The sequence below is a fragment of the Furipterus horrens genome, unplaced genomic scaffold (assembly GCF_987537825.1).
Source record: "Furipterus horrens unplaced genomic scaffold, mFurHor1.1.pri manual_scaffold_2, whole genome shotgun sequence".
Classification (NCBI taxonomy): Eukaryota; Metazoa; Chordata; class Mammalia; order Chiroptera; family Furipteridae; genus Furipterus; species Furipterus horrens.
In genome coordinates this window covers 187,977,416-188,004,977 of record NW_028327172.1, presented here as the reverse complement: position 1 = coordinate 188,004,977, position 27,562 = coordinate 187,977,416, and the positions used below count along the sequence as shown (strand labels likewise).

Here is a 27,562-nt window from a genome sequence, read left to right as displayed (position 1 = left end):
TAAAGATGTATAGTATTCTGTCATATTTCATTATTCCATAATTTATTTATTGGTTTCCCTACTGCTGGACATATTTATTCTGGTCTAAAATCTTTCAAAATGACTTTCTTATTCTTATTAAATGAAATGTTCATTTCTCATGGTTTGTTTACTATTTGAAACTTTCTTAAATGACTTAATGAATTAAATAAAGTCACTGGAGCAATGAATCTAATAAACTTTTCTTTCTCTTGCCAACTTAACTCCTTGCTGACATCATAAAACTTCATAGAACTTATTATGAAACAGTTCCTCCCCCATTGAAATACACACATACACACACAATTCTTTATCTCTTTGGAATGACTCATTTGTTTTATCTCAAATGCACTTTCCTTCCTGCATTTTTCCCACACCAAAACAATAATTAAGGATGAACTGAATAAATATTATAATTCTTGGGATAATGTTTATTAGTTATATAGTCTTGTGGAAATGAGTTAATTTTTTCAATTTCTTTATCTGTAAAATAGAAAAATAATACCTACCTCAATAGGTTTTTGTGAGGACAAAAGGAGCAAGATTATAACATATCGCACACTGTTGATATATAAGAGGACACTTAATACATGTACTCTCTTTTCTCTTCCTTCCCTTTCCTCTAAGCTCTTGGACTGCATCTAAACCGAGCTTTGTGGTATATCGCTTAGGCTTCACCACTATGCTGCAGTGAGTATTTGATAGCCAGGTACATGTGGTTATTAAATATCTAACTTATTTAAGCCAGAGAGCCATTATTTATATCTCATTTCTAAATAACTTATTATGTAATTCTAGCAAACTGTAATCAAATGAAATGGTGATTTATTTAAGTTTTTAATGGAAATCTGTTTTATGCATGTAAATTGCTTAACAATGAGAAATGATAATCCTTCATAAAGGCATGGAATTAGTTCACGGGTTTGTTCATCTATTCAACATGTAATTCCTGAGCACCACACTGTGCTGAGCACTGTTCCAAGGTCTGGGAGCACAATCGAGCCTTTTACATAGAGACTGTACAGGGGAGGAAAACAGGTTAAAGAAGACATGTTTACAATGCAGTGCTATCAAGAGCTGAGGAAGCATGTGCAAGGAGCCCTGCGTTTGGTAGGAAAGGAACTGGACAAGAGAAGGGGAAAATTATCTCTGCTGAAATTGAAGGTAAGTAGGAATGTTGCTTTCATATATAAAACATACATTTTAGGATATTTTTTTCAGTTTATCCAATATTAAAAGGGTAAGAGTATGTTTCATTTTGTTTTGTTTTGTTTTCCCTTCCAAAGAGCAAATAGCTTAGCTCAGTCATCTGAATGGATTTATTTTCCTGGGACCTGCAGTAACCTTGACTGATGGACGGAACATAGCCACGCTGGATTATCTATTTAGTAGGCTACTTTTAGTCTCCTTCTCCATCTTGCTTTGTCAGCTCCCTCTAGATCTTTATAATCCTATTTAAACTGCCTCTAACTATAGATGCTAATTTGCATGACATTCACGCTTTTGTATCTTCATTTTTTAAAGTATTTGAGAGATTTTGGGTCTTAGCCCTAAATTGCTAAATATTTGATAGTCTGTCTTCTAATACATCAAGACCTTCAGCCAGAATGGTCAATGACATCTCCTCAGGATTCATAACCACAATAATTAAATGTCATATAACCCTGTGAGAATTGTAAACTTAATGAAGGCAGAGACTCTGTGTTGTTCATTACTGTATCTCTAGGGTTTAGTTCAATGCCATGCAACAACAAATATTTATTAAGTGCCAGGTTCTCTTCTAAGCACAGGAAATCAATACTAAACAAAACTAAGTTCCTGCCCTCATGGAATGTACATTCTAAGAAGGTAGGAAAGACAAACAAAGCAGTAAACAGAAATCAAATGGTGATTAGTAACATGATAAAGAAAGCAATGCAAAGGAATAGAAAATGGTGCGGGAACAGAGTAGGACTGTTTCAGGTGAGGTGTTCAGGCAGAGCCTTATCTCGCAGAGACCTGAATATAGCAACAGAGTTAACCGTGCCCACTTCACAGGGAAGATCCCGCCTGGCAAGAACACATGTACCAAGTCTAAAGATAGCACTGTGCTTGGCGCAGTAAAAGAACAGCAAGAAGGCCAAGTGGGTAAGTTAGAGGAAGCAAGGGGAGGCGGAGGAGGAGCTAAGGTCTTAGAGGACAGGTCGTGTAGAGATCACTTAAGGGGGTTACAGTGGTTTAGGATAGCACAAATGGAGCTGCTGAGAAGGGAATATATTTTAAAGATGAAGCCGCAAGATGTGCTGATTAATTGGCTCTAGGTTGTCAGTGGAATAGTGGAGTTATGGATGACTTTAGATTATTTTACTTAAACAACTAAAGAAGAGGTTGCAATCTCCTTAGATAGGAAGGACAGCAAGAAGAACAGACCGAGGGTAGAGGGACATTAGGAGTCCTGCTTGGAAAAGAAAGAGTTGTATCTCGGTGCCTCAGTAATAGTCATTGCAATTAAAAAGTTATGTATATTCTTGTACTTTATTAATGAAGATTTAACCAAGAGTAAATGGAGGCTGTACAGTTCAGAGAGTAGCAATATTCATAAAGAGAACAAAAGTAGGACTGCTTTCCAATGCCCTTTGAGTGCAAAGGTTCTTATATAAATTCTATTGGCAGAGTTTGAGGGTCCAAGACCCCATTATATTATAGCATAATTTGGTATATACATGAAAATGTGTTATTTTCTGAGCTGACTCATGATTTCCATCAATTTACTTTCACCAAATGGCTAATATGTATTAATATATTTATTAGTATACATTTATTAAGTACCTATTAATTCTTGTTTGTTTAGAGAACTCAATTAGAGTCTAAAATATGTAAAATGTAGATGATTGAGAAAATGCTATTGTTTTTATTCAGTTTTCAGAAATGGGTAGTATTACATGCTAGGCACTGGGCTATGGAGCATCCATAAGATTACCCACAAAAAGAGGCAGTTTAGCTTAACAGTGAGGAATATCAGCTTTGGACATTAGATACACTCGTTAAAATCTCAGTTCTTCCACTTACTAGCTGTGTTACCTAGAGCTAGTTATGTAACTTCTCTATTTCTTAGTTAAATGATATATCTAATGTGGTAAACTGTATTCTACAAATGAGGTATTCAGTACATGGACAGATTTCTGCTAATGAGCAAACCGTCTCTAATTATAATTTAGCTTCTCAGGTAAATTTGTTTTTGTCACTAATTACATAACAAAAACATCTACTCTATAAAATCAGACCCACTGAATGAATAAATGAAATAGAATATTAAAGCTTACAGACTCACAATCTCAGCCCTCTGAGTTGTGCTCATGCCAAGTTACCATCATTCTATAGTAACTATAATTATAAGATTCTTCACAAACTATCGTGCAAGTTAAAATAGATAAAATATTTATCATTATGTCTGAATTTAGCTGACCTTGAAAACTGATAGAATTTTGACTAATGTTCTTATACATCTAGGAGAAGCTAAGTAATAAAATTTTAGCACTTGATGTTAATAGCTGCTTGGAATAATGGAAATATAATAGACTGGAGTCACACCAAGGCAGGCTTGCATCCTAGTTCTGCCAATTAACAACAGCATTATGTTTTGGGCAAATTACTTAACTTCCCTAAGCCTCTGTTTTCTTCATCAGTATAATGGAGGATTCCTTTTATCAGATTATGGTAATTAGAGATAATCTACATAAAATTCTTCCCACCATGTCTGGCACACATCAGGTCTCAATTATGGCAACTATTAACATTATTGTTATTTTACTGAGAGATGGTTCCTGGAGCTCACTATTAATTAATTAATAATTCACTGTTAGAGTATCAAATTTCTAGTTAAATGACATAAATACAGAAGGGCTCAGAAGAATTCAGAGTAAGGAAGGAATCAATTTCACTTGGAACATTCACTGAAATAGACCATAATCCAGATCTCCATACATTTCAGAGGACTGTTACTATACAGAATATGTTGTGTCCAACACAGAATTAGATTAGAAATCAATAACAGAAAAATATATGAAAAATCCCCAAATATTTGGAAATTGAGCAACACATTTCTAAATAATCCATGGGCAAAAAAAAGAAATCACAAGAAAATTTTCAAAGTATTTTGAACCAAATAAAAACACAACATCTCAAAATTTGTGGAATACAACTAGAGCAGTATTTGAAGGCAAATTTAGCTCTAAATGCTTGTATTAGAAGGAATAAAGTTTTAAAATCAATGATCTATGTCTCCACCTTAAAAGCAAGAAGAAGAAAAGCAAATTAAACTCAATATAAAAGAAAGGAAATAATAAAAATAGAAGTCAATGAAATTTTTAAAATTAGTAAAGAAAATCAATAAAGGTAAGAGGTGGTTCTTGGAAAAATTAATAAAATTGATAATCTACTAGCTAGACTGATTGAGAAAAAAATAAGGAATCATGAATTCCTAATAGTAGACTTGGCACAATACTAGGCAGGACTATAACTTCTGCAAATAGTATCAAGCCCCTTCCCCAATAACCACCGCCCCTGCCTATTCATCCCATCCCTGCCCAAGGAACCTTGGACCTCTTTACAATCTAACAACTGAAAGGTTAGGGAACCTCTCAGAACCCTGCAGTGTTCAAAGAACTTGTGGCCTTGTCTTTTGAGGCCTTGAGATTTTACAGATTGTTCATTATTTTGATCATCACTACTGGGTCTATATCAATAAAGACGAATAAAACAGAAGCCAACATTTCAGAGGATCTCATTTATTACAGAATCCTAAAGTTTGAGTCAAAAAGGAATATCCCCCCTGCCAAAGAAGAAATATTCCCAGAGTTGTGGAGTGGACTAGTTGGAGGTTTTTCAATGTTCTTCTTTTAGTTAAATAAACACCATGCTTTTATTAGGAATAAAAATCTTCAAAATTAATGTCACTTCATGACAGTCTATGGTGCTATTCAATGTAACGGCATCATATTCAAAGTCATCTACAAACAAACAGTGAAGGAAAATACATTGTAAAGTTCTGATAAGTAACATTTAAACTGAGAAAATAGTGATCTTAAATAAATTTGAACATTTTCTGTTTAGTTCTAGAACAAAAAAACAAGAATTACAACAAAATGCCTCTTACCTAAAGTAGACTTTAATAAGAACATGAAATTTGACTTGTATCTAAAAAATCATATCAAAAGTACATTTTGTTTTTTTAAAAATCCAATTTTTTAAAATATCCAATTAGTAAATGGGTTAAGAGCACAGACTCTGAAGCTAGACTTCCTTAGTTAACATCCCAGCTCCACCACTTACTATGTGTCTATAGGCAAGTTACTTTCTCTGACTGCCTCCCTTTCCTATCTGTAAAGGGGGGATGAATAATAGCACTTATCTATTATGGTGATTGAAAAAGCAAATATTTGTAGTGTTTAGAATAGGGCTTGCCCACATAAATGCTCTTTAAGTGTCGGTTAAATATATCAGTAGTAAAATAATACTTCAGGTCACGTTTACTATTATCAATAAGTTTAAGATTTGTTATCAAAATTTGGCATAAATCTCCCTCCCTCTCAATCTTCATCTACTCCACTCCCCCTGCTATTCCTTCTCCACCCAGCCATCCACATGTGAATCTTGTATTATGTTGACTGATCATTAAGTCTTTTCTCCCCAGCAGAAGAACAAGTAAGGCAAGATTGCAGCCTCTGCTATGAACCTCTTAGGTAATAAAGTTAATAGCGCTGTTTGTTCATGACTACCTAGAACAAAGATAAGGAGAGCAGACAGTATTTCCTTCAGTGAATTCCCAGAGTACAAAGGCTCCCCATTCTTGTGCTGAGGGTTTCAGCAGGAATTGTACCCATTTCATGCCGCATTGCGACCTGCTAGGAAGCCTTCCATTGACTGACTAGTTGGTTAAGTTATTTAACCTCAGTTTTTGCCTCTGTAAACTAGGGGTTAATAGACTGTTGTGAAATATAATGAATTAATACATATAAAGCGCCTACATATGCATGGTAAAGCAAGAAAATCATAAATGTGAACTGATATTATTTTGTAGGAATAAGTCGTTTCAGATTGAGCATTGCCTTTCCTTTACGGTGTATTTCAGTTACCTACATGACTAAGAAAAAGGGGAGTGGAGGGGCGCGAGTTCGAAGTCGAAGGACCGCGTTAGAAGCTAATAATAGCAAAGAAGGGCACAGTCTGTTCTAGAGCCCCCGGAAGAAATTTTAGCACGGTAATCAGAGCAGAACCTCAGTTAACAGCAACTTCCATACAAAGCTGCTAACACACGAAGCAGAGCGCTCAGAATCCAGCGTCAGGAGGCATTTCGACACCGGTGAGCCAGAAGGGGGCCTCAGCAGAGCCTATACTCCATCAGTTCCCCGAGGGTTGGCTCAGCGACCCCCACGCTCGGAGAGACGCCTTCACCCTGTGAGGTGTGTCTGTGCTTCACCATACGGCGCGGCTCCAGCAGCCGTCAGGAGAGGTACTTGGCAATTCCGCCATTCACTCACTTACACACGAGACCAGGGATGCCTCGGCTGCTTCCCACAGTTATAATCCAACAGCTGAGGTAGGGGCGTGGCTTGAGAAGAGGCCACACCCAGCCACCCCCATTGGCTGAGGCTGTCCGAGGGCGGGGTTAGCTCTCGTAATCCTGTGACAGCGCAGCTCCGCGGGAACGCGGGTCCATGGGGAGGAGAGCCCCAGGTGGGTGAGGAGCAGTCGCTGCGCCCCGGGAAGCTCTGTCTGGCGGACATGGTGGGAGAGGTGAGGCTGCCGCCCGGAGAACCCTGCCGAGAAGGTGAGTGTCTGCCCCGAGCCAGGGACCTGGCATCTGGGTGGTGATGAAATCGGGTGGGCCGTCCCCGGTACTTCGCAGAGACGAGGAAGGTACACACCGACTCTGAATTCATTCATCATTCATTAACATTCAGTCATTCGGCCAGTCACCCAGCCGACGACGAGGCAGGAACTATTTATTTATTGGTGCCTACAATATGCCATACTCTTTGGGAAAGCCTGAATCAATCGAACAAGACTTACGTGGCTCCTACTCAAGTCCGGAAGGAAGATGCATGTAAATTACAGTGTGCTTAGTCTCCTGACGGAGACATTCAGGATGCTGTGGAAAGACTCCCAAGTCTCCTCTGACAAAGACGCTTCCACTGACTCAGACTCACTTCCAGAGTCCGTGGGTGGCACCACCCCGTGGGCAGAGGGCGTGCCCGGGGACCCGGCCGAGTCCTGTGCGGCGCTCTGCCGTGGCTCCGCGAGGGGTCAAACTCCGGGAAAGGTCAGAAGCCTTGGACCGTCGGGAGAGCACTTGACCTGCCCAGGCCGCACTTGTCTCTCTGACTTAGAGATGAAACCGTCCCCTCTCCCACCGGCCTGGAGTCTGACTCGTTGTGCAGTCACTTCTTGAAGGCTTAAAGCAAGAGACCGACGGAGGAGGAGACCGGAACTGGGTGCAGCCAGTTGTAGGTTTCTGTCTGCCTGCTCGGCTGGGGTGTCGGTCCCCTCCCGACCCCAGGTATTTACAGCACTGGCAGGCTTTCTACCGTCACCAGGCGCCTGTGAGCCCGGATAAAAGAAGGAACTGGGACGGAAATGGGGTGGTGGGTGTAACAGGGAAGGGACGCATCAACCGAAGTTGTGACGGTTTTCACGGTGTCAAGAAGAAAGACAATTTTTAATTTATCTGATGAGGATGTAAGGATGAAGAGGACAGGGAGGGGTGTGACAGGAACTATATACCTTTCCAAAGTTGCTGGCAACTTTCCCGGTGTTCTCTCCTCTCTGTCCCTCCAGTTTATTCCTTGATGCGGAGAGGGTTTTTCCTTGTTGATTTTAGGCATTGAACTAGTCAAAAGTCAACACTATAGCGAGAGAGAAAAGGGGCACAAAGAAAGAGAAAATGTCTGAACAATTTCCACACTATTCAAAAGCTGAGAGTTTGGAAGGGATCACTTAGACAGCTGGATCTAGATTTCCTAGATAGTGATGTTGTGTGACCTTTGTCTAAATAATTCCTAAACCAGTAAGTCATACAGTTACTAAAACATCCACCCTTGTTTACCCAAGGATCTGTAAGGAAGGTGTGGGGGTTCCAACTGCTTGTTTGAACTTCTGGATGTTTTTCCTGCTTTAATAGCTAATACATTCAGTTCCAACAAGAAATATTCAAGCTCAGGGCTTAATACCTGTGATTAATTGTGGTTATTAATTGTGTGGGAGACCGGTGGGAAAGACTTGAGAGAACTCAGAATGCACATTGTCAGAAGTGGTGGGAAGAGACTAGGCTTTGGCAACAATCTTCCCAGCTATGATTTAGCCTCCTTGAGGCTTTCTTCATCTATACATTGGGAATAATTCCTACAGTTGCGAGGAATAGAAGCAAGTGGGATTACATATGAAGCCTGCAATGGAATAAAGACTCAATTTTAATGAGTCCCATGTGCCAGGCACTGGCCTAGAGCCTAGTCCAGAGATATTTGCAAGATAGCCTGGTCCTAGACCTTAGGACCCAGTCCCTGCTCCCATGCAGTCTAGATGATAGATAATAGGCAAGGACAACAGTGATGATTGTCATGGATAATGTATTGAGAGAAGTGGGATGTTTAGACTGGGTACACAAGGAAGACTCCTTAGAGGAGGTAACAGGAACTGAGACCCAAATGACGAGGAGTCCCACATAAGATCTTGTAGAGCATTCCAGTTGTGATTCCATACAGAAGTTAATCCCATAGTGTGGCTTTTACTTTTTAAATCATAAATTCTTCAAAGGTCTTCTAATCCAAAATTTTCTCAAAAATAAATTTAAAGATATATGATTTTTTTATTTAAGATTTTTATAATATGTCACCTATTCTAAAGATCTTAATTCGACTCCAATAGAGCTTTATTAACATGAACATATGACATGATGAAAATAGAATGTAAGAAATACCTCCATCACCTGTGAAGCACCAACCAATTATGTGCCAGGAGACACAAAGGACAGAAAGACCTGGTTTGGCAGTAGGGAGGGTAGGCAAAGGAGGGGGACCCAGTGGTTTTCAAAGTTTTGTTTGAGTGAGCCACTTTCCCAGGGTGTAGCCAACTAGCAGAGTGAAAAATGACATAGGTTGTGTTTTGAGCTGATTCAGCCTGTCTTCGTGGTTTTGAGAGGAGAAAATTAAGGAACTGTGCACTTCTTTGAGAATTGACTATATCACTCTTGTACTGATTAGGACATGTCCCAATTTCATGTATATAATCTTAAATTCTCAAAACAGGTTAACATAAAATATATCAGTTTATCCTCCCACATATTAAATTCTGTGAGTTTTATTTGGTAGTCACTATATTCTTTTTACAGATACAGAAATCAAGGCCTAGAGAATTGGATAAGGTTTTAAAAGTAGTGACCAAACTATGCACAAAATTATTTGGGTCTTTGTTTTTTCTGTAGGTATCTGTCCCCATTCTCTGGCCTCTTGGTACAAGGGCATGCATTTTAATGATTCTGAGATTTTACTTTTTAAAAACATCATATCATAAACATTACTATGCAAAATTCCAAATCAACACAATGTTTATTATCAGGACAAGCTGCATTTCCTCTGTAAAATTTAACAGTTCATATGTTGAACTAAAAATTATTTCCTCCAGACTTATACTAGAAGTTTAAAAGCACAAGTTGTTTTTCCAGCCTTCCATAGATTTCCAAAGTGCTGAAATTCAAAAGTGCTTAAAGGTAGTAAAAATTCTTTACTAAAGGTTGTTCAGAAAACCATATGCTGTTAATTGCTTAGTTTAATACTTAATATGAACCATATAAAGGTATAAAAACCGTGATAAAAATGTATGCATATTAAAATATTATTCTTTAGGTTCCTTTCCTACATCTTCATTCTTTAATCCTTTTAAGGGGATTTTATCTTAACAATTTAGTAACTTTAGTAATATACAGACTGTAAAGTGAAAGCAGCAATATGTGTAAGAAGTCTGATGGTTAACAGTCTTCTAGAGTTCTTGACTTCCAAACACACTGACAATGGGAAGATCTTGTTTAGAGATACAGGTTTTTAACTTAAAAAAAAAAATCAACAGTATCTTTTCAATTTTATTTTGTTTTGTTGAAATAGTGGGCTTCTTCCCCAGCCCTATCAGGGTTGATAGATAGATATGTCTACTATAACTTGGTTTTTGAATTTGCTCAAAATAATTTCTCATTCTTATTCTGTTCAAAATTTGCTCAAAGTTATTTCTCATCCCTACTCTGTTCCCTTTATTCCTATTCATTTATTTGTTATCTCACTAAAATCATCAACCCCATGAGAACAGAGACCGGTTCACCTGCCTTCTTGATCACTATCTCACCAGTTGCTAGAACAGGGCACAGCACACAGGAAGTGCTCAATAAGAATTTGCTAAGTGTTGAATAAATGAATACCTAACATAGTGCCTTGTGCAGTAGGTGTTCAACAACTATTTTGTTGAATGAATTAATGAGATAGCCATACAGATATACAATGCAGCTATTTATAAAGCCAAAGTTAAATGATAAGAAAATTTGGGGGCAGTATTAAATAGGGTGATGTTATGGAACTTGACTGAGAAGTTCCTTTATATTGGGAAGGCAGAGGTCTTTCTAAGGAGGTGGCATTTTAAGAGAAAGCTCAGTAACAAGGAGAAGCTGGCTTTGCCAGCCACTACTTTACTACACAGGCTAAGTAAGGGTTACTTAAAGCTTCAAGGTGAGAAGGAACCTAGACTATGAAAGGAACTGAAAACAAACAAACAAACAAACAAACAAATCATGAAGGGAATGAGGTTACAGAGTTAGCCGGTGGCAGGATTCTCTAGGCCAGCTGTTCTCAACCTGTGGGTCGTGACCCCTTTGGGGGTCGAATGACCCTTTCACAGGGGTCACCTAAGACCATCGGAAAACACATATATAATTACATATTGTTTTTGTGATTAATCACTATGCTTTAATTATGTTCAATTTGTAACAATGAAAATACATCCTGCATATCAGATATTTACATTACGATTCATAACAGTAGCAAAATTACAGTTATGAAGTAGCAACAAAAATAATTTTATGGTTGGGGGTCACCACAACATGAGGAACTGTATTAAAGGGTCGCGGCATTAGGAAGGTTGAGAACCACTACTCTAGGCCCTTGTAAACTGTGGTGAGAATTTTGGATTTTTTCTGAATGAGAAGGGAAGCCATTGTAGAATTTGGGAAGGTGAAAAGACAAGATCAGACCTACTTATTTAAAGGCCCATTTCACCTAATTTCTCACCCCTGCCAGCCAGGCTGCTTGCAGTTCCTCCTACCCCTCAAGCAAATTCCCACCTCCAAATATTTGCATTTACACTTAGCAGACAGGTTTTTCCATATAATGTCTTTTTAAAAAGTATTTCTTTATGCTGCTTTTAATGGCATTCCATGGCACTCTACATATTATGTAGTTATTAGTTCACTTGTCTACCTTATTTCCCCTCATTAGAATGACTATAAGAAAGTACGAATGTTCTTTTGTTCACTCTTGTATCCCCAGCTTCTAGAAAATGCCTGACAGATAATACTCAATAAATATTTGTTGAATCAATAAGCGAAAAGATGACTAGTACTGTTTCAGGGAATGTGAGAGAGGGTTAAAGAGAGTAATGCAATATAATGTCAGATGTGTGCAAGATTCAAACCATGTAAAGCTTTAGAAAAAAGTCCAGAATTAGGAGTTTAGACTTTATTACAATTGCAATAAAAAATCATGGCAGAAGGGTGGAATTAAGCAGGGGAGTGACATAATCTGATTCACACTGGCTTATGTCTGCAGAATAAATTTAGGAGACACCAAGAGATTTCATTTATCCTTTCCTTTGCTAATATGAATAGTCAGGTATATCAGTCAGCTATTGCTATATAACACACAACCAGAAACTCAGTGGCTAAAACAATAATCATAGAGTGTGGGGCAAAAGTAGGTTTACAGTTGTTTGTATGGAAAATAATACAATAATAAACTCTTCCACATATTCTCAACTGTAAACCTACTTTTACCATCCCGTCCCACTCCCCACCCCCCACCTCCGTATATTCCTGCTTTTGTGTCTGTAGTTAAGCTGATGGTTGACTATTATAAAATGGGTTCACCTGGGTGTCTCTGCATCAGGCTATATATCCTCCCAAGTTTAGCTTCATTGTGAGGTGTTGCTGGAGAAAATAGGATTCTTCCATGGTATCACAGGAAACGTATTTCAGGGATATAGTCATACGAGGATTTGAGGCATAGTGGCAAGATTTACCAGCGTGAAAGCACAGGATTTCCCCCAGGTACACCATGCCCAATGTCTCACCCATGATCAGGTGGCTCAGCTTCATCTTGTTGTGGAAGAAGTCCAGCCTCTGGGGCCACAGGTTCACACTCATCCCCACCAAGCCCAAGGGAGGGCCAGGGCCCAGAGCCACTGCACTATTGGCCTGGCATCTGAGGCTCTGTAGTCCAGCACAGTCTGTGTTCCCATCTGGCCTGCAATGGGCCCTGCACTTGGGTACACATGGCTGCTGAAGAGAGGAAGAGAGCCAATACAGGTGCTACTGAGAGGGGACTTTTTTAAAAAATTATATTTCCTTGGGCTCGAATGAGAGTAGGCTTTCTTTCAAACAATCCAATCCCTTTCCTGGATCTTCTGGGGTTTTGTGCCCTGATCCTTTCTGGTCTTTTTCCCAGATTTTCCCAGGCTAGACTCCTCCCCTTTATGGTTGCCATTTTGGCTCCTACTGAACACGCCTCATAGTTTTGCCACATCATCTGGCTTCTTCTAGTGCACATGTCTCAGCAGAGAAATTTCCCTTTTGTTGTTTATTCCACCCCTTAGCCCAAATTAATCTGGGGAACTTGGCTGGTTGTTCCCTGAGGAGATTGGAAAGCCTGTCTTTCCTGCCTACTCAGAGATTATGTCCCTTTGGCAGAGGGTGCTGCTATTCCCTGGAGTGTCTGTGAAGCTGCTCCTTCCTAGCTAATCAGGCTTAATTCTTATTCCATTTGCTCCCTTCCTTGGTTAATAACTAACTACTGTAACAGTGGGATGAGGTCTGATCTGCTCCATGTATTTTCATTTGGGGGGTCAGACTGAAGGAGCAGCAGCTCCTCAAGGAAGTTCTATTCCTGACAAATACAGAGGTTCAAGAGAATAAACCCAAACACACACATGAGCAAATTTGGAGCCTCTCCGCATATCACCTCTGTTGATGTCCCATTAGCCACCAACTCACTTCCATCCTGACATCAGGGGAAGAATGCTTATCCCACATCGTGAGGGTAAGGGACTGAATATTTGCTGAATCCAAACTAACCCATAGAATAGATAGTGAAACAATGATTTCCTCAAATTAAAAATATCTTGCAATGATTAAAAACATAGTTTTAGGCAATTACTGTCTTCTAAGAAACCAGATATTCTACTTTATGTAATAAACTGAACAATTTAAATTGATCTCTATAAGTAAATTGTACTTGAACAAATTATTCAAAGCATTTTATCTTTGTATAAACATTAATAATAATTTTCAACTGGCTTTGTTTATACTTTATGTTTTCACTTTCCTGAAACAGAAAAACTGCTAGCCTGGGAATTGGGTGACTTGGCCTTGGTTTGGGAAGTTACATGACTTTGGAAAGTCACTTAATGTCCTTGCATCAGTTTCTTTAAAATGTCTTTTAACTACAAGTGCCTATGAGTTTAGAGCTGTTTTATCAGCAACATCTATGAGCTACCAGGATCATCAATAAGTTACTCTGGGAACAAGGATAACTTACAATCAAACCACCAAATTACAGAAGGCATCTTCAGAATCAAGTCAAACTCCCTCATTTTAGAGATAATGAAACTGAAGCCAAGAGTGATTACTCAACCTGCCCATCATTATAGATAGTATTAGAACTTAACAGGAAAGTCATATACTCCTATAGGAAATGTAACATTGTTTTTAAGTTATTAACTTATGTGTAAGTAAACTTTCACACCTATGTATAGAAGATATGTATTAAGTTGAACCATATGAAACTATTTTTATAACATCAAAAATTGTCAGATTAATTACACATGGTTCAACATAATTGAGAAATTATCAGTACTGTTTGTAAAATCAAAAACAGTGTAAATTACCCAATTGGTCATCCACGATAAAATAAAAATTAATTGTGAGATAGTCATACGGTGGGGAAAAAACAAATCCTACAACCATATGCATCTGCATCAATAAATCTTGAAAACGAGCAAGTCATCAAATAATACATACTGTACAATTATATTTTTATATGTGCAAAATCCAGCAAAACTAAACAACTTGTTATTTGAAGATATAATCATATAGGGGATTTTTTTTTTTTAGCAAAGGAATGTTAAGCATAAAATCAAGATGGTCATTACCTCTGAGGGGTACTGTTTCATTTATTAAATTGGGTGGTTGATTCATTGGTGTCTACTGAATTGTTTTTCTTTGTAACTGACACACATTTCCTAAATATCAATTATTTAATAGTTAGAAAAGGAAATAACAACAACATCAAAGAAGTAATGTATGCTCCTTGCTGGCAGGAGTATAAATCCATACAGTCACTTTAGAGGGCTACTGACAGTATGTATTAAAATGAAAAATAATGAATGTAATAGATTTTCTCTTTCTATGTTGATTAAAGTTTGGATTCAACTCCCTCTATAATTACCTTGCTCACACAAATCTTTGAAAGACAGTTCTTTTTTTTTTAATATTATATTATTTTATTGTTCAATGACAGTTGTCTCAGTTTTTCCCCCATTGTTCTCCCCCGCCCTTCCCCCTCCCCGCTCCCACAGTCAGTCCCCACCCTCCTGTCCCTGCCAGTTCTGATTTGGAGGTCCCTCTGATTCCTCTGAAACACTGGGAAGTCCCTGCCCTCACATCCTATGTCCCCCATCTCCCCTGCTGCCCTACACTCCATAGCCACCAACTCACCATTCACTCCCTCCTTCAGCCCCATCTGCTGCAGGCTGGCTCTCTCCTTAACAAACACCCAAAACACAAAATAATTTAAGTTCTAAGGTCAGTAACTACAGATTTTTGTTATTTTTCCTGCCATAAAACATGCAACATTAATGTTTGCCACTTACAATGAGAACTTGCAGAATGCAATGAAGATTATTTGCTCTCCCTTGTCACCCTCTGCCCCCACACCTCCTAAAATGTTGGACACATTTTGCTATGTCAACAGCTTAAAAAGAATATTGTTTCACTGGAATGAGACCCACCCACACTGTTTTCAGAGATGAAGTTTTGGAATGGTTAACTGCATAGTAAGTGACACCAATGCAGCCATGGAATTCACTGGAAAGTCAAGTCACATGTTTTCTCAGAAGTTAAACCAATCGAAATTCTTACTATTAAAAACTACTTTCCATTCTAGGGTTAGATAAAATGAACTGTGCTCAGAACAAGTTTATTAAGGGCTAGCTTGTTTGAAAATTTACTGCAATTTTTACTAAAATAACCTGACTAAAAATTTGTCAATGATATAGAATATCCTTGAAGTAACACAGTTCTCCTTGGAATATTTAGTTTTGTCTCAGAATTTATCCTATATCTCTGAATCAAAGTTGATTGATTTTCAAGTTGCAGAAATAAATGAAGTAATAATCTTCAAAAGCTTAAATTCAATCATTTTACCTTTTCCTAGACCTAAACTTTATGATTCTTTCTCAACTTCTTATGAGGTAAGATTCAGATGACTTCATAATGTTTGGCTGGGAAGGCATGCATCCAATTAAAGTATTGTTGCTAAGACATCATTTGATCAAACTGGTTGTGTTTGTTGTTTTCTTTTAGTTATGCCTTCTTAAGGTTTTTTAGATATAAAACTGATTTATTATTGAATTCTAAAATTAAACTTGATTAATTTTCCTTTGCCCTTTTTTTGTTTAGAGTAATTTATAATGGGAAAATATAGCTTTATAATGAAAATAAAGTTGGGAAGACAGTCAGAAAATCTAGTCACAATGTCACCAGTTGACAGCTTTTCAAGCGGAGAACAGATTACAAAACATTTGTAATATTGTGTAATATATTTTTATTTTGTGTTTTAGTGTTTTGACTCAAAATTCCAAGGTATTTATTTAATAATGGGTCTGGTTCAATAGATTTATATGCTTATTTGAATCCTATTCTAAAAAAAAAAGCCTACTAATGGTTAATTGATTTTTCTTAGATTCTATTTTACTTAGGAGAAGGTGGATTACATAAACCTAAAAAAATCATTCTCTTCAGGCAAAGTGATACAGAAAATGAAATCCACTTTTAAACACATTTTCTGAAGTGCATAATTCATACTCCACCAAATGTTCTTGATAAATTTCCTGTAACATGCTGATTTCTAGACCAGTGGGGTCGCTGTGTCCTTTCCCTACATTCAGGTGTCACAGATACTGCTTTCCATGAGACAAGCTGATAATATGAAGGAATGAAGTGGATGTGGGGGGCAGGGGCACTGTGATGAATTTTTGAGCATAAGCCAGATCTAAACAACTACCTGCTACTAGAGCAAGTTACTGTTTTTCTAGATCAAAGAACCAAGTATTGCCAAGATTTTCCAATTTATAAGAGAAATCCAGATTTTCACGCACAATCTCTCATCTTTAGATGATGACAACTAAACACATTTTTAAATTTTTTAAAGATCCCGTGTAAGCCAAACTGGACATGTCCACAGGTCTGTGGACCACCTGCTGGGCACTTCCCTTCATGCAATAAAAAAATGGTGTTTCAGTACTGTCCACTCAAGTGTTTTTTCTTGCAGAAGGGGCGTAAACATGAATGCATCTCCCTTTTGTTTGTTGACATTTCCTTCTTTCCTTTTTTCCAGGCTACGTACTGTCATTGGTGTGTCCAAACTCCTCCCAGGCTCGCTGTGAGATCACAAATGTGTCACAGCTGCTGGCTTCTCCTGTCCTCTACAGGGACCTGAACTCCAACTTGAGCATTTCTGCAAATGTAGAAAACAAATACAGTCTTTATGTGGGCCTGGTACTGGCAGTAAGTTCCAGTATTTTTATTGGCTCCAGCTTCATATTAAAAAAGAAGGGCCTTTTGCAACTGGCCAACAAGGGCGTTACTAGAGCTGGTAAGAAATAAAATTTCAAGTTTCTAACTGCAGAAATAATCATACTGTAAGATCATAATGCAGTAGCAGTTCTTTTCTCAGCAGTTCCCAGGTTTGAGCCAGCTGTGTCTCCCTTAGGGAGAGTCTAAAATTCTTGCCTGAAGAGGGTTAGATTGTAGTATGGGTTCTTCTTTTCATAGCTTTATTCTGCAGTTTCAGAAGTCAAAATCAAGTCTTGCTACTCTCCTGCTTGAAACACATCAGTGGCTTTTCTTTGAGCTCAGAATACCATCTAACATCTTCCCACAGGCTCTGACCTCCTGCATGAATTGGCCCTTGCTACCTTCTCAGCTTCATCTTCTGCTATGCTCCCAATTTCCTACTCTTCTCTGGTTCCTGGAATATGCCAAGTTCTTTCCCACCTCAAGGTCTTCCCCCCTTGGCCTAGAACCCTTTACTCCCTGCCCTTCATTTGACTAAGTCATCCTTGAGATCTCAGCATAAATATCATCACCCCAAATGGCTTTCCTGGGCCATTCTCTCTGGGAAGGTCTCCCAGACCAGCATGCTCTGTCCTTCTCTGTCATTATACTAATGGTTTCCTTCATTGCGCCTAGAATAATTTGTCATTGTACATTTATCGTTTATTTACTTGTTGTCAATGATTTACTTGTTTATTGATAATAGATTCACAAGAACAGGAGTCTTCCCTAGCATAGTGTTTGCCACCCAGTAAATATTTGTTAAATCAAATGGATAGCAAATAGAATTAGGTTGATATTAATACTGACATTTCACATGCTGAGTAAGTCTGCTTGACTACCCTTCATTAACCATGAATTTCATATTCATTCTTATCCAGAAAAATATTATAACAGAGATAAATATTATAATAAGGTTCACATGGAAAAATAAATGACTACAAATTGTGCAAAAAGGTTTATAAGAGAGTACTATTGAGTGGAGATTTGCACTATCAGAAAATAAAACATGCTATGTTGTCCTAATTAAAACAGTTTGGTACTGTCATAGAAAAAGATAGATGAGAACTATTGTAACAATATAATCAATAAAGAAAAGCTGGGAAAAAAAAAGAAAAAGATAGATGAAATAATAAAAGATAACTAAAAACTTACAAGGGGGTCCAAATACATACAACAATTTAATGCATGACTTTTTTTAAGTGGCATTTCAAGCCACTGGAGAAAGGATGCATTATTCAATCAGAAGTATTGAGACAATTGTCAAAAATTAGAGCAGAAAAATATAAAAGTTCAACTTTATACCATTCATCCAAAAAAGTTCTACATAGTTTAGAATTAAAGTGAAATCTTAAAAAGAAAAAAACTAAAAGAAGGCCTTTCTAAGCATAAAGATAAAGGAAGAAGGTATTTTATGTAAAGGAAGAGATTATCTGGATTGACAAAAAATAAAATTCTATATGGAAACATATTTAACTAAACACCTAAACTAAAAAGGAAATAATATGGGTAAAAATTTTCAAAATATAATAGAAAGTGTTAGAAGATCTTTGGAAATGGCCAAGTAAATAAACTAAAAGACTAGATACACTGACTTGGCTTTAATGCTTGCCTTTTCCAACCATATTCCAGGACCTAGAACTCAATTCTCCAAACCTTCTTCCTTCTCTTTATAACTTAATTTTAATTTTTATTATTTTCCTAGGTCAAGGTGGACATTCTTATCTCAAGGAATGGCTCTGGTGGGCAGGATTACTCTCAAGTAAGTCCTTAATACTAAGAATAGTGTTTACTTGTAAAATGATAAATAAATCACATGGAATTATTCAGATTGATTACTTTAGCTCCCTGGTAAGGATGGCATGTAAGTCCAGAAACTTTTTTTGCAGGTACAACATATTGTCTTATATATAAAATAAGTCATGTATTTTAGAATTAAGTCTTACACTTCTTCTCCCACCTCCATGTTCTCAATACTGTCTTGGAATGCAGAGGAAAAAGTTAACATTTGAAATATTATAATTTATCATGAACTTCTCCTCCTCTTATTATATTCTTCATAACAACTGAAGAAAATGCTTTCCCCCTGACATTTTCCCAGCTCTGAGTTCAAATCTGGGACTTTTCTAACTGCATGTTGTATAAGGAACAGGTAAAATTTCCTGGCCAGGACCAAAGCATGGATGAATTAAAAGTTCCCTCTGGCTCCTTAGCACTGAACAAATAATGTAGTGATTTTCAACCAGTGCCTCAAGAATTTTTAAAACCTGCAGCACTTGACTATTTAGTCAGAGGCACTGACCTCTTTTCCCTTAGATTGTTAAATAAGAAATGACAACAACCAACACCACCTTTTTTCTTTTCTGTCAGCTCAGCAAAAAATATATTTTTTGGTGTGCCGCTGAATTTAAGTAATTAGTTTCTGCATTCCATGAGATGGAAAAGGTTGAAAAACACAGGAATAAAGAGATGACGAGGTTGTCAGCACTCACTCCCCTTCCTCCTAGACTTGCTGTGAGGGTTGAACGGGCTCTGTAGGATGTGAAAGTGCTTTCTCAATGCTAAGGTGATGTCCAACAACAGGCACTGACTGCCCGCAGGCCCCTTGGCAGATTTCTACCTCCCTCCCAACTCCTCTCAGCTTTCTTGAATCCCAAACCTGAAACTTCCAAAGAAAGGACCTCATAAGATGTAGTTCACAACACTAGGTAGTCATCCCCCTCTGCAGTCAGAAGCCTTCAGACTGCCGTTTATTCCCCCACACCATTGCAGTACTTCTGAGGTCCTCTTACAAGAAAGAACTGGAATGCTTTAACCCATGATGGGGCCTAAAAAGATGATGAGTGCAAATAATTTAAATTTGTATAGCCCTTTCACTTTCTAAGGTGTTTGTACCCCTGTTTTCTTACTTTGTTTGAATAAAAGTTGACAAGGACTGTAGTGGGAAGATTCCAAATAGATATTTTGATTGATTCTTTCCTCTTTTCTCTTACTTGTCTTGCCATCGTCCACCCACACAAAAGAATGGAAATATAAGGAGAATATCATATGGCTACATTTAGAATTTTATTCTCATTATGTACAAAGTTTATTCCAGTATTGAAGAGAGAAAGCATGTCTTCAACATTAGAGATTTTTAGCTAGTGACAAACATCCAGTGCTTTAATTATGAAATCTATATTTTCCTGGAAAGCCATCTATAAAGATAAAAATATAATGTGTTCAAGAATGCTTAATAATCTAAGAAAACTGCCATTACTCCTCCTATGAGAGCAGTCTCCTAATTGTTTTTATTTGTCTTATGATGTTTACCTAAAGCTAAATACTCCTGTAGATTTGGCTGGGGGTGTGGGATTGGGGCATAGCCGCCAGAGGGAAACAGAAAAAGCATGCTAGTGTCTTTTACCTGTTCCAGAACTTTATCTACAGTAAGTTTGTTTGGTGGAGTTTGCCAGCGTGAAATACTACATTCTGTGGGCAAGTATTCAATTGTGACCTGTAAGAATAATTGGGCCCCATTCAAGGGCTGAGCCCTGTAAGAATTTTCTCTCCCACAGTATCTCATGGACGTTTAGGGTTCCACAGATAAGACAGGGATTGCTGGAGCACATTGTTGTGACTTTAAAACTGCTGCTTGGCTCTCCCGGAGCTCCTAGGATAGTGTTACATGCTTATAGGTCATCTGCAATGGATGCCTGACTACATGCGCCCTTGGCGGGTGAGTCTGGCTGTCCCATGCCTGGGCAGTAGATCTCTACAATGCATTCCAATTTTACAGGTTGGTTTTTTGTTGTTGTTGTTAATTTGCATAACAGTAAGTATTCTTGAGCAAACAGAATCATTCTCTGCTTACTCCAAAGCTACGTCTACTAGATTTCATCAGAGTGACCATATATGTGACTGGTACTGAAATAACAAAAACCTTTAGGCATTAGCTGAGCTCGTATCACCAGATAATTACAGTTTATCTGCATCCCTAATACCAATCCTCCCCTTCCCTCGGTAAAAAAGAAGTTAATTATTTCTTCTGGCTCAATCTATCACTGTCTTTGGGCTAAAAGTCTACTGCTTTGCCCCTGTTGTCTGTTTTCCTCTTCTACAAATAAGTCCGTCTTTTATACTAATACTGCTGCTTGCTTTCCAGTGGGAGCAGGAGAGGCTGCAAACTTTGCAGCTTATGCTTTTGCACCTGCCACCTTGGTCACCCCTCTGGGCGCGCTCAGTGTTCTCATAAGGTATGTGAGCAAGAAAGAGCTTGGCTTCTACAGGGATTCTAAAACCACGATAAACTTAACCCCACAAGAAATATAGTGCTCAGCATATCTCAAAACAAAATTAAAAAATTGCAAAATAGTTTGAAAAGACTACACAATAAATCAGAGTAAAAATAGGAAATAGATTGCCTATTGTTATTTAGAAAACCTGTAAGAAAGTGAGCTTAGTTTCCTGCCAACCTAATGTAATTGTGTATTATATTTGTGACGACTCAACAGCAGATATTTTTCTTTCTCACTGGGACAGATTGCCACAGCCCTTTTAATCTTCTCTGTTGTCATAGTGGTTAATGACCATGGCTGTTACAGGACTTTTAAAAAGCATAGTGTTCGGTTAAATTTCAACTGGCTAAAAGTCTTGCATTGTCTGCTGGATACTTCTGTTTGGAGGTCTCTTTGTTTCTTTTAATACTGGAAACAGGAATAATTTTACAGTTCATAGAATGTGGGTCTAATATTTCTGAGTTGGTCTTTATTATGATCCCAAATGAACGTGTTCAATGAGCCATGAACACTTATTTTGTAGCTAAGCAACAGGTTTGTTGTCTTTTTCTTTTCCTTTTATCTCCGTTCATTATCAACCTCTAGAAGAGAGATTATGACTAGGCCTATCCACTTTTTTTCACCTTCCTTGTAGGATTGTTTTGAGAATTCAATGAGTCAATACACAATAAGTACTAGAACATTATCAACACAATGAATGATAGCTATGAGTAGTAGCAGTTTTCGCTGAGCCTGCAGTCCTCACAAGTGGCCACACGAGGGCAACTCTTGGAAAGCACCTGGTAATTGACTAGTCTTGGGTGCAAATGGGTCATGCCAAGGCATCAGGGGAGGGAGGCTGGTGCGTAGGAGCCACAGCATACCTACTGGTGAAGCAGCAAGATGACATAGTCTGGTGTCCATGGTAATGCCAATGTGGAACTACCTGAGATCATGGCAACCGGAGTAGATTGGATAGGTGAAAGTATCAGGGCAGTGGCAGTTAGTAAGGAAATATTTCAATATTTTGACAGCCCATATGATTGTACCTGTGTAAACTAGCTAAATTTCAGTTCTGAGATGAGTAATTCTTCTTTAAGCATATATCTTTCTTTGAAGTTGTCATGAGCACATGAATTCTAAATGTATCATGCCAATAAGATGGGAAAGATGGGAAAATTGAAAATGAATTGAGTGGGTCCTCCTTAGAAGGTCATGGGAAGTTTAGAGGGATATAGAATGTCTATTTTAACCCTCTAGATATAAAAGCAATTAAGCAAATTTGATTGACCATCATTTCCGAGTTTTAAAACTAATCAGGGTTTTTAGTGTCACATAGCACATACAAATCAGCTAACTAGGATACAAACTTGCATGTACTGCACACAGTGTGACTTTTGAGCTGCTATGGAATCAAAAGGTAATTGAACAAGAGTGATTTCTTTTTCTTCTCCCAACAGTGCAATATTGTCTTCCTATTTTTTAAATGAGCACTTGAACATTCATGGGAAAATAGGCTGCATATTAAGTGTATTGGGGTCAACTGTGATGGTTATCCATGCCCCACAAGAAGAGGAAGTCGCTTCTTTGCATGAAATGGAAATGAAATTGAGAGACCCAGGTCTGTGATTCAACCAAAAGAAACAATTAAATTCTGCTCCACTTTCTCTCTTCATCATATGAATTTGTAATAATACTGCAGTAGGCTTCCTACAAGCCGGGTCATGACTGAGGTTGCGCTCAGTATTACATGTCTTCTGGAAAGGTGACACAGCTTACTTTTGTGGCCATGCTTCCCCTCTACACAATGAAAGGAAGAGGTGGGAGAGGAGAGGTGAAAGACATATGCTCCAACCCAAATGTGGCTACTGTCTCCCTCTAAAAATAAAAAGTCAATCAGACAATATCTGCCATACTTCGTAGTGTTCTCTCTGAGATTCAAATGATATTTTGGGGAAAGCCCATTTTAAAATATCAAGAGCTATGCAGGAAAGTGTTGCTGCTTTTTAAAAATTTAATCTCACTTCTCTTTCTAAAACACCTGTGCTCCTAAACTCATGACTAATAAGACATCACAAAGACATGATCCTCTGAGCATTTTCTGAAGTCTAATTCTTTTCTCTTTCTAACAGGATTCATTACCTTTGCTGTGATTATTACTGTGATTGCCTTGGTGCTGATTTTGAGAGTGGCTCCCAAGAAAGGACAGACTAACATATTGGTCTACATTTCAATCTGTTCATTGATTGGAGCATTTTCTGTTTCTTCTGTCAAGGGCCTGGGAATTGCCATTAGGGAACTGTTGGAATGGAAGCCCGTTTACAAGCATCCCCTGGTCTTTGTTTTGCTGGCTGTACTTGTGCTTTCAGTGATGACACAGATTAACTATCTCAACAAGGCACTGGACACCTTCAATACATCTCTTGTGACTCCCATTTACTATGTGTTCTTTACATCCATGGTAGTAACTTGCTCTGCCATCTTATTCCAAGAATGGTATGGTATGAAGGCTGGAGATATCATTGGGACCCTTAGTGGGTTCTTCACCATTATCAACGGCATCTTCCTTCTACATGCTTTCAAAAACACTGACATTACCTGGAGTGACCTGACATCCACTACTCAGAAAGAAGTCTTCTCTCTGAATGGCAATGAAGACAAATATGTCTTACTAGAGAATATAGAATGTTCAAACTCAGGATATGAGAAGGACATTACCTTGTTTAGCAGGATGAATGAATGATCAAAGTCTCTACAAACCCTGAACTTGAACCAGTAAGAGACACTTGGAGAGGAGAAGGAATACCTGACTCTTGGAAGAACTACTAGCAAAGGTGACATTTTTAAAGTTCTAACTAATCATTTAGATATGAGGCAAATAAAAATGCCTTCATTTTTGGCCATCACATTCGAAAGTCAAGATTTTGATCATCCTCCAGAAGACTTCTGCTGTTTTTCATTTCTACAAACTTGAAATATTTCCTAAGCATAGAGGAAGTCAGAGTTAGTTGAGTCTCAGAATAATCTCTTTCTTCTGGTCACAGTACATATGGCCCTGCCCAGCGTCTCTTCATTTCTTTGGCTGCTATTCTTAGTCTCACAGTAATTCATAGATAAACTTGACTGTGTGCTGATAAGCAGAGTATCCATCATTCTCTGATGAGTCATAGTTTTAGTTATTAAAACTGAGATGTGAGATTGCTGATGCTTTTCCTCCCTTTCCACAACTTCATTTATCTAAACTAGATAACTAAAGGGTAGAGTGTTAAAGAAAAAAAGAAGCTTGCTCTGGAAATCTGCTCCTTGTGTGTTATATTGCAAAGATATGTGTCCATGAAGAGCTGATGAATTATAATTATAATTTATTAACATATAATAGACATTTATTACAAATTAGAAAGAAAGGAATTGAGGAGAGAAATATTTTATACCTAGGTAAATGAAGCCATATTTTTTTCACAAAAACAAACACAAATGACTGTGTTTGTGAGTTCTTTTGAATCAAGCCTGAACAACTTAAGACAAAATTGAATTTCTGGAGAAGTCTAAGTGAATTCAGTTTTGGAATCCTCTGTATTCATTTTATTCCTTTATTTTACTATTATCCCAAAGGTTATTTTTCTTAGTGATGTAGAGATTTTTGTAAAATAATTGTACATTGTTTTAGGATTATATTGTATACTTAAATTTTTCTCAAATGTTTTAATTCCTAAAAGGTTGGTTTTCCACAAACTGTTTGGAAACGACTAGAGAAATCTTGGTAAAAAACTGAATTTATCATAATTGTTCTCTTGAAACTTGGCACTTTCAAGCTTATTAAGGAAATTATAATTAGTTACAAACCTTTTTGAAAATATATGTATCCTACCACAAATGGTAGATTGTCTTTTTCTGTTGAATTTCACCCTGACCACATTTTCCATACACTTTATTGCTAGGTGTTTTGGAGGAATAAGAAGGGGAGTTAAATTCCTAGAAAAAAAGGTATTAAGACCTCAGGGATTACTATAGGGAAAAGATATTCTGTATTAAAACTTACATAAAATTTTCCTGTCTCCAAATGCATGACAGGAATAATGCTTTTGGTGGTCTTTAATGTTTATGGACAGATTTCTCATCACTCATTGATTTAATGAGAAAGGAGAAATTAGCTCTCTTCTAGAATAAATTTATTTCTCTCAAAACAAAACAACAATCCTAACAAAACAAACAAACAAAAAAAATTATGGCATTCAAAAAACAAAAACCCTTCTGGTTAACTGGATCTTTCTGTGCTAACATCAAATGTTATTAGTTTTGTTTGTTTTGTAATCTAACTCAAGTATGTCCTGGGTAATAATAGTAAGTTCTGCTATTCAGAATTCTATTAGACTGACTTTTGCATTCCCCAGTTCTATTGAACTAGGACTGATTTCACAGTGATGACCTGAGATGACTGCCAAGTCCTAAAGGGCTATTCTAGTCTCTTCCGCATTGTTAGGTGTTGAGTGCAATTAGGTGCATTCTAAATTTTTGAAAATTGATAATCCATGGAAGATACATGGGTTGATACCTCAGGTCAAATATGTGTGTATTCTGTTGACTGCTGTTTCACTTTAATTGTATATCAGATGTATAAGCTGTGAACATAGATTTGTAGGACAGAGTAGTGTTTAAAAAATGTAGAAATTCATATAAAGTTTTTCTTTTTTCTATTGAAAACTTTATTAGTTTCTCCAGGATACCTTCTTGTGAGGAAATTAATGGCACCCAGCCTGAGGCTAAGAAATTTAGTGTCAGATAGTTCTTAAGTGCCACCTGTTACAAAGCTTTGCCCTTGGTGTATCGTGTTCAGGTTGAAGGTTCGCGGAACACAAAAACCATGTGTGCCCTCAGTTGGAAAATAAACTAGTGTTGACACATATGTCCAGGAGAAAGACAGAAAAATGGAATGAGTTGAAATATGTTGATAAACAATGAAATATTTGAAATCCTCTAAAAATCCTCTAAGGGCATATGCATTTAAAAACTAAAATGCAAAAACAAATATATTGTCTAAGGAGGAATGAAATGCTGGATCCATATTTTCAGACTAACCATGTTAGTCTTAACTGGTAGTTTCACATATTATATATTTTAATTTATACACTTTCTTTATCTCACATAGATGATATCTGAGGGTTTATTATGTGAATATGTGTATCTGTGTTGTTAAGGATTACAAAATTGTCCTCACATGGCCAAATTGAAAGTTTTTTCTAATTCTGTAAATATAATAGTTTCATTTTAATTTTTTGACTTGTAATTTATTCTTAGGTCAGTGGTTAATGGTTTTATTTTTAATCCAGGTCTCAGAATGTTCATAAAATCCTTTTGATTAAACAGCATGAAATTAACCCCTTTATTTTAAGAGTACTAAATCAAATACATGGAAAGCATCCTACCTCATGCGTGACATATGAGGCATTTAATAAAGTTTGTTCTTTTTGAATCTTAATTCTTAGTCTTATTACTAGATAGGTAAAGACTATTAGTTGCCAGTTTTCTTATTACATTCTGTATCTTCTCTCAATTTCTGTCTCAGTAATCCAAGAGAGAATGAATTCCATCATTATATTGTCTCGACACAAACCAATACAAAGTGATTCCCACAGAAATATTTTTTTATTCTTAATAAAACTGAAGGAATGCAATCTTCACATTCCCACAAACTTTTGTGGAAAAGTCGTTTATATGAACATATGTTAAATGTTCTCAAATATTTTGAGTAAACGCTAGTCATGAAATTTTCTATCTTTCAAATGTTTATAAATACCGTTCATTTTTAAAAGTTTACAAATTTTAAATTAATGTTTCTGTATATTTTTTATTTTCAATAAAATAATGTGGCTTAATTATGCTCTTTGCAATTCAGTTTTTAGTTTACTGAAGTTAAGTTTATGTCATGGCAAAAATATCCCCATTTAGTTGTGAGATATTAAAAAAAAAGTTTCAAGATTTTTTAAAAATCTGCACTTAGATTAATTTTGCTTTGTCATTTTCCTTGAAATTAAAGTGGGTTTCAATAGACAGCTCTCCACAGAAACCATCTCCCGTATAGCTGACTGGGCGCCAGCACAAAAGGTAAGAGAAACTATCTTATCTTTCAGTAATTCCATTGAAGAACATAGGAGCTCAAAGCAGTCAGTGC

The 27,562-nt window shown here is 37.3% G+C and overlaps 1 protein-coding gene across 1 annotated transcript; it reads left to right on the top strand.

The window, feature by feature from the left end:
- The first annotated feature begins 6,691 nt into the window (after nt 1–6,691).
- On the top strand, nt 6,692–25,596 carry NIPAL1 (NIPA like domain containing 1). The gene is given in 7 exon segments (XM_090268175.1): nt 6,692–6,826; nt 16,920–17,177; nt 18,843–18,899; nt 21,282–21,372; nt 22,854–23,014; nt 23,526–24,127; nt 24,129–25,596. Coding segments are annotated over 7 exon segments (1,245 nt in total). The 5' UTR covers nt 6,692–6,780; the 3' UTR covers nt 24,159–25,596.
- Nucleotides 25,597–27,562: the final 1,966 nt, after the last annotated feature.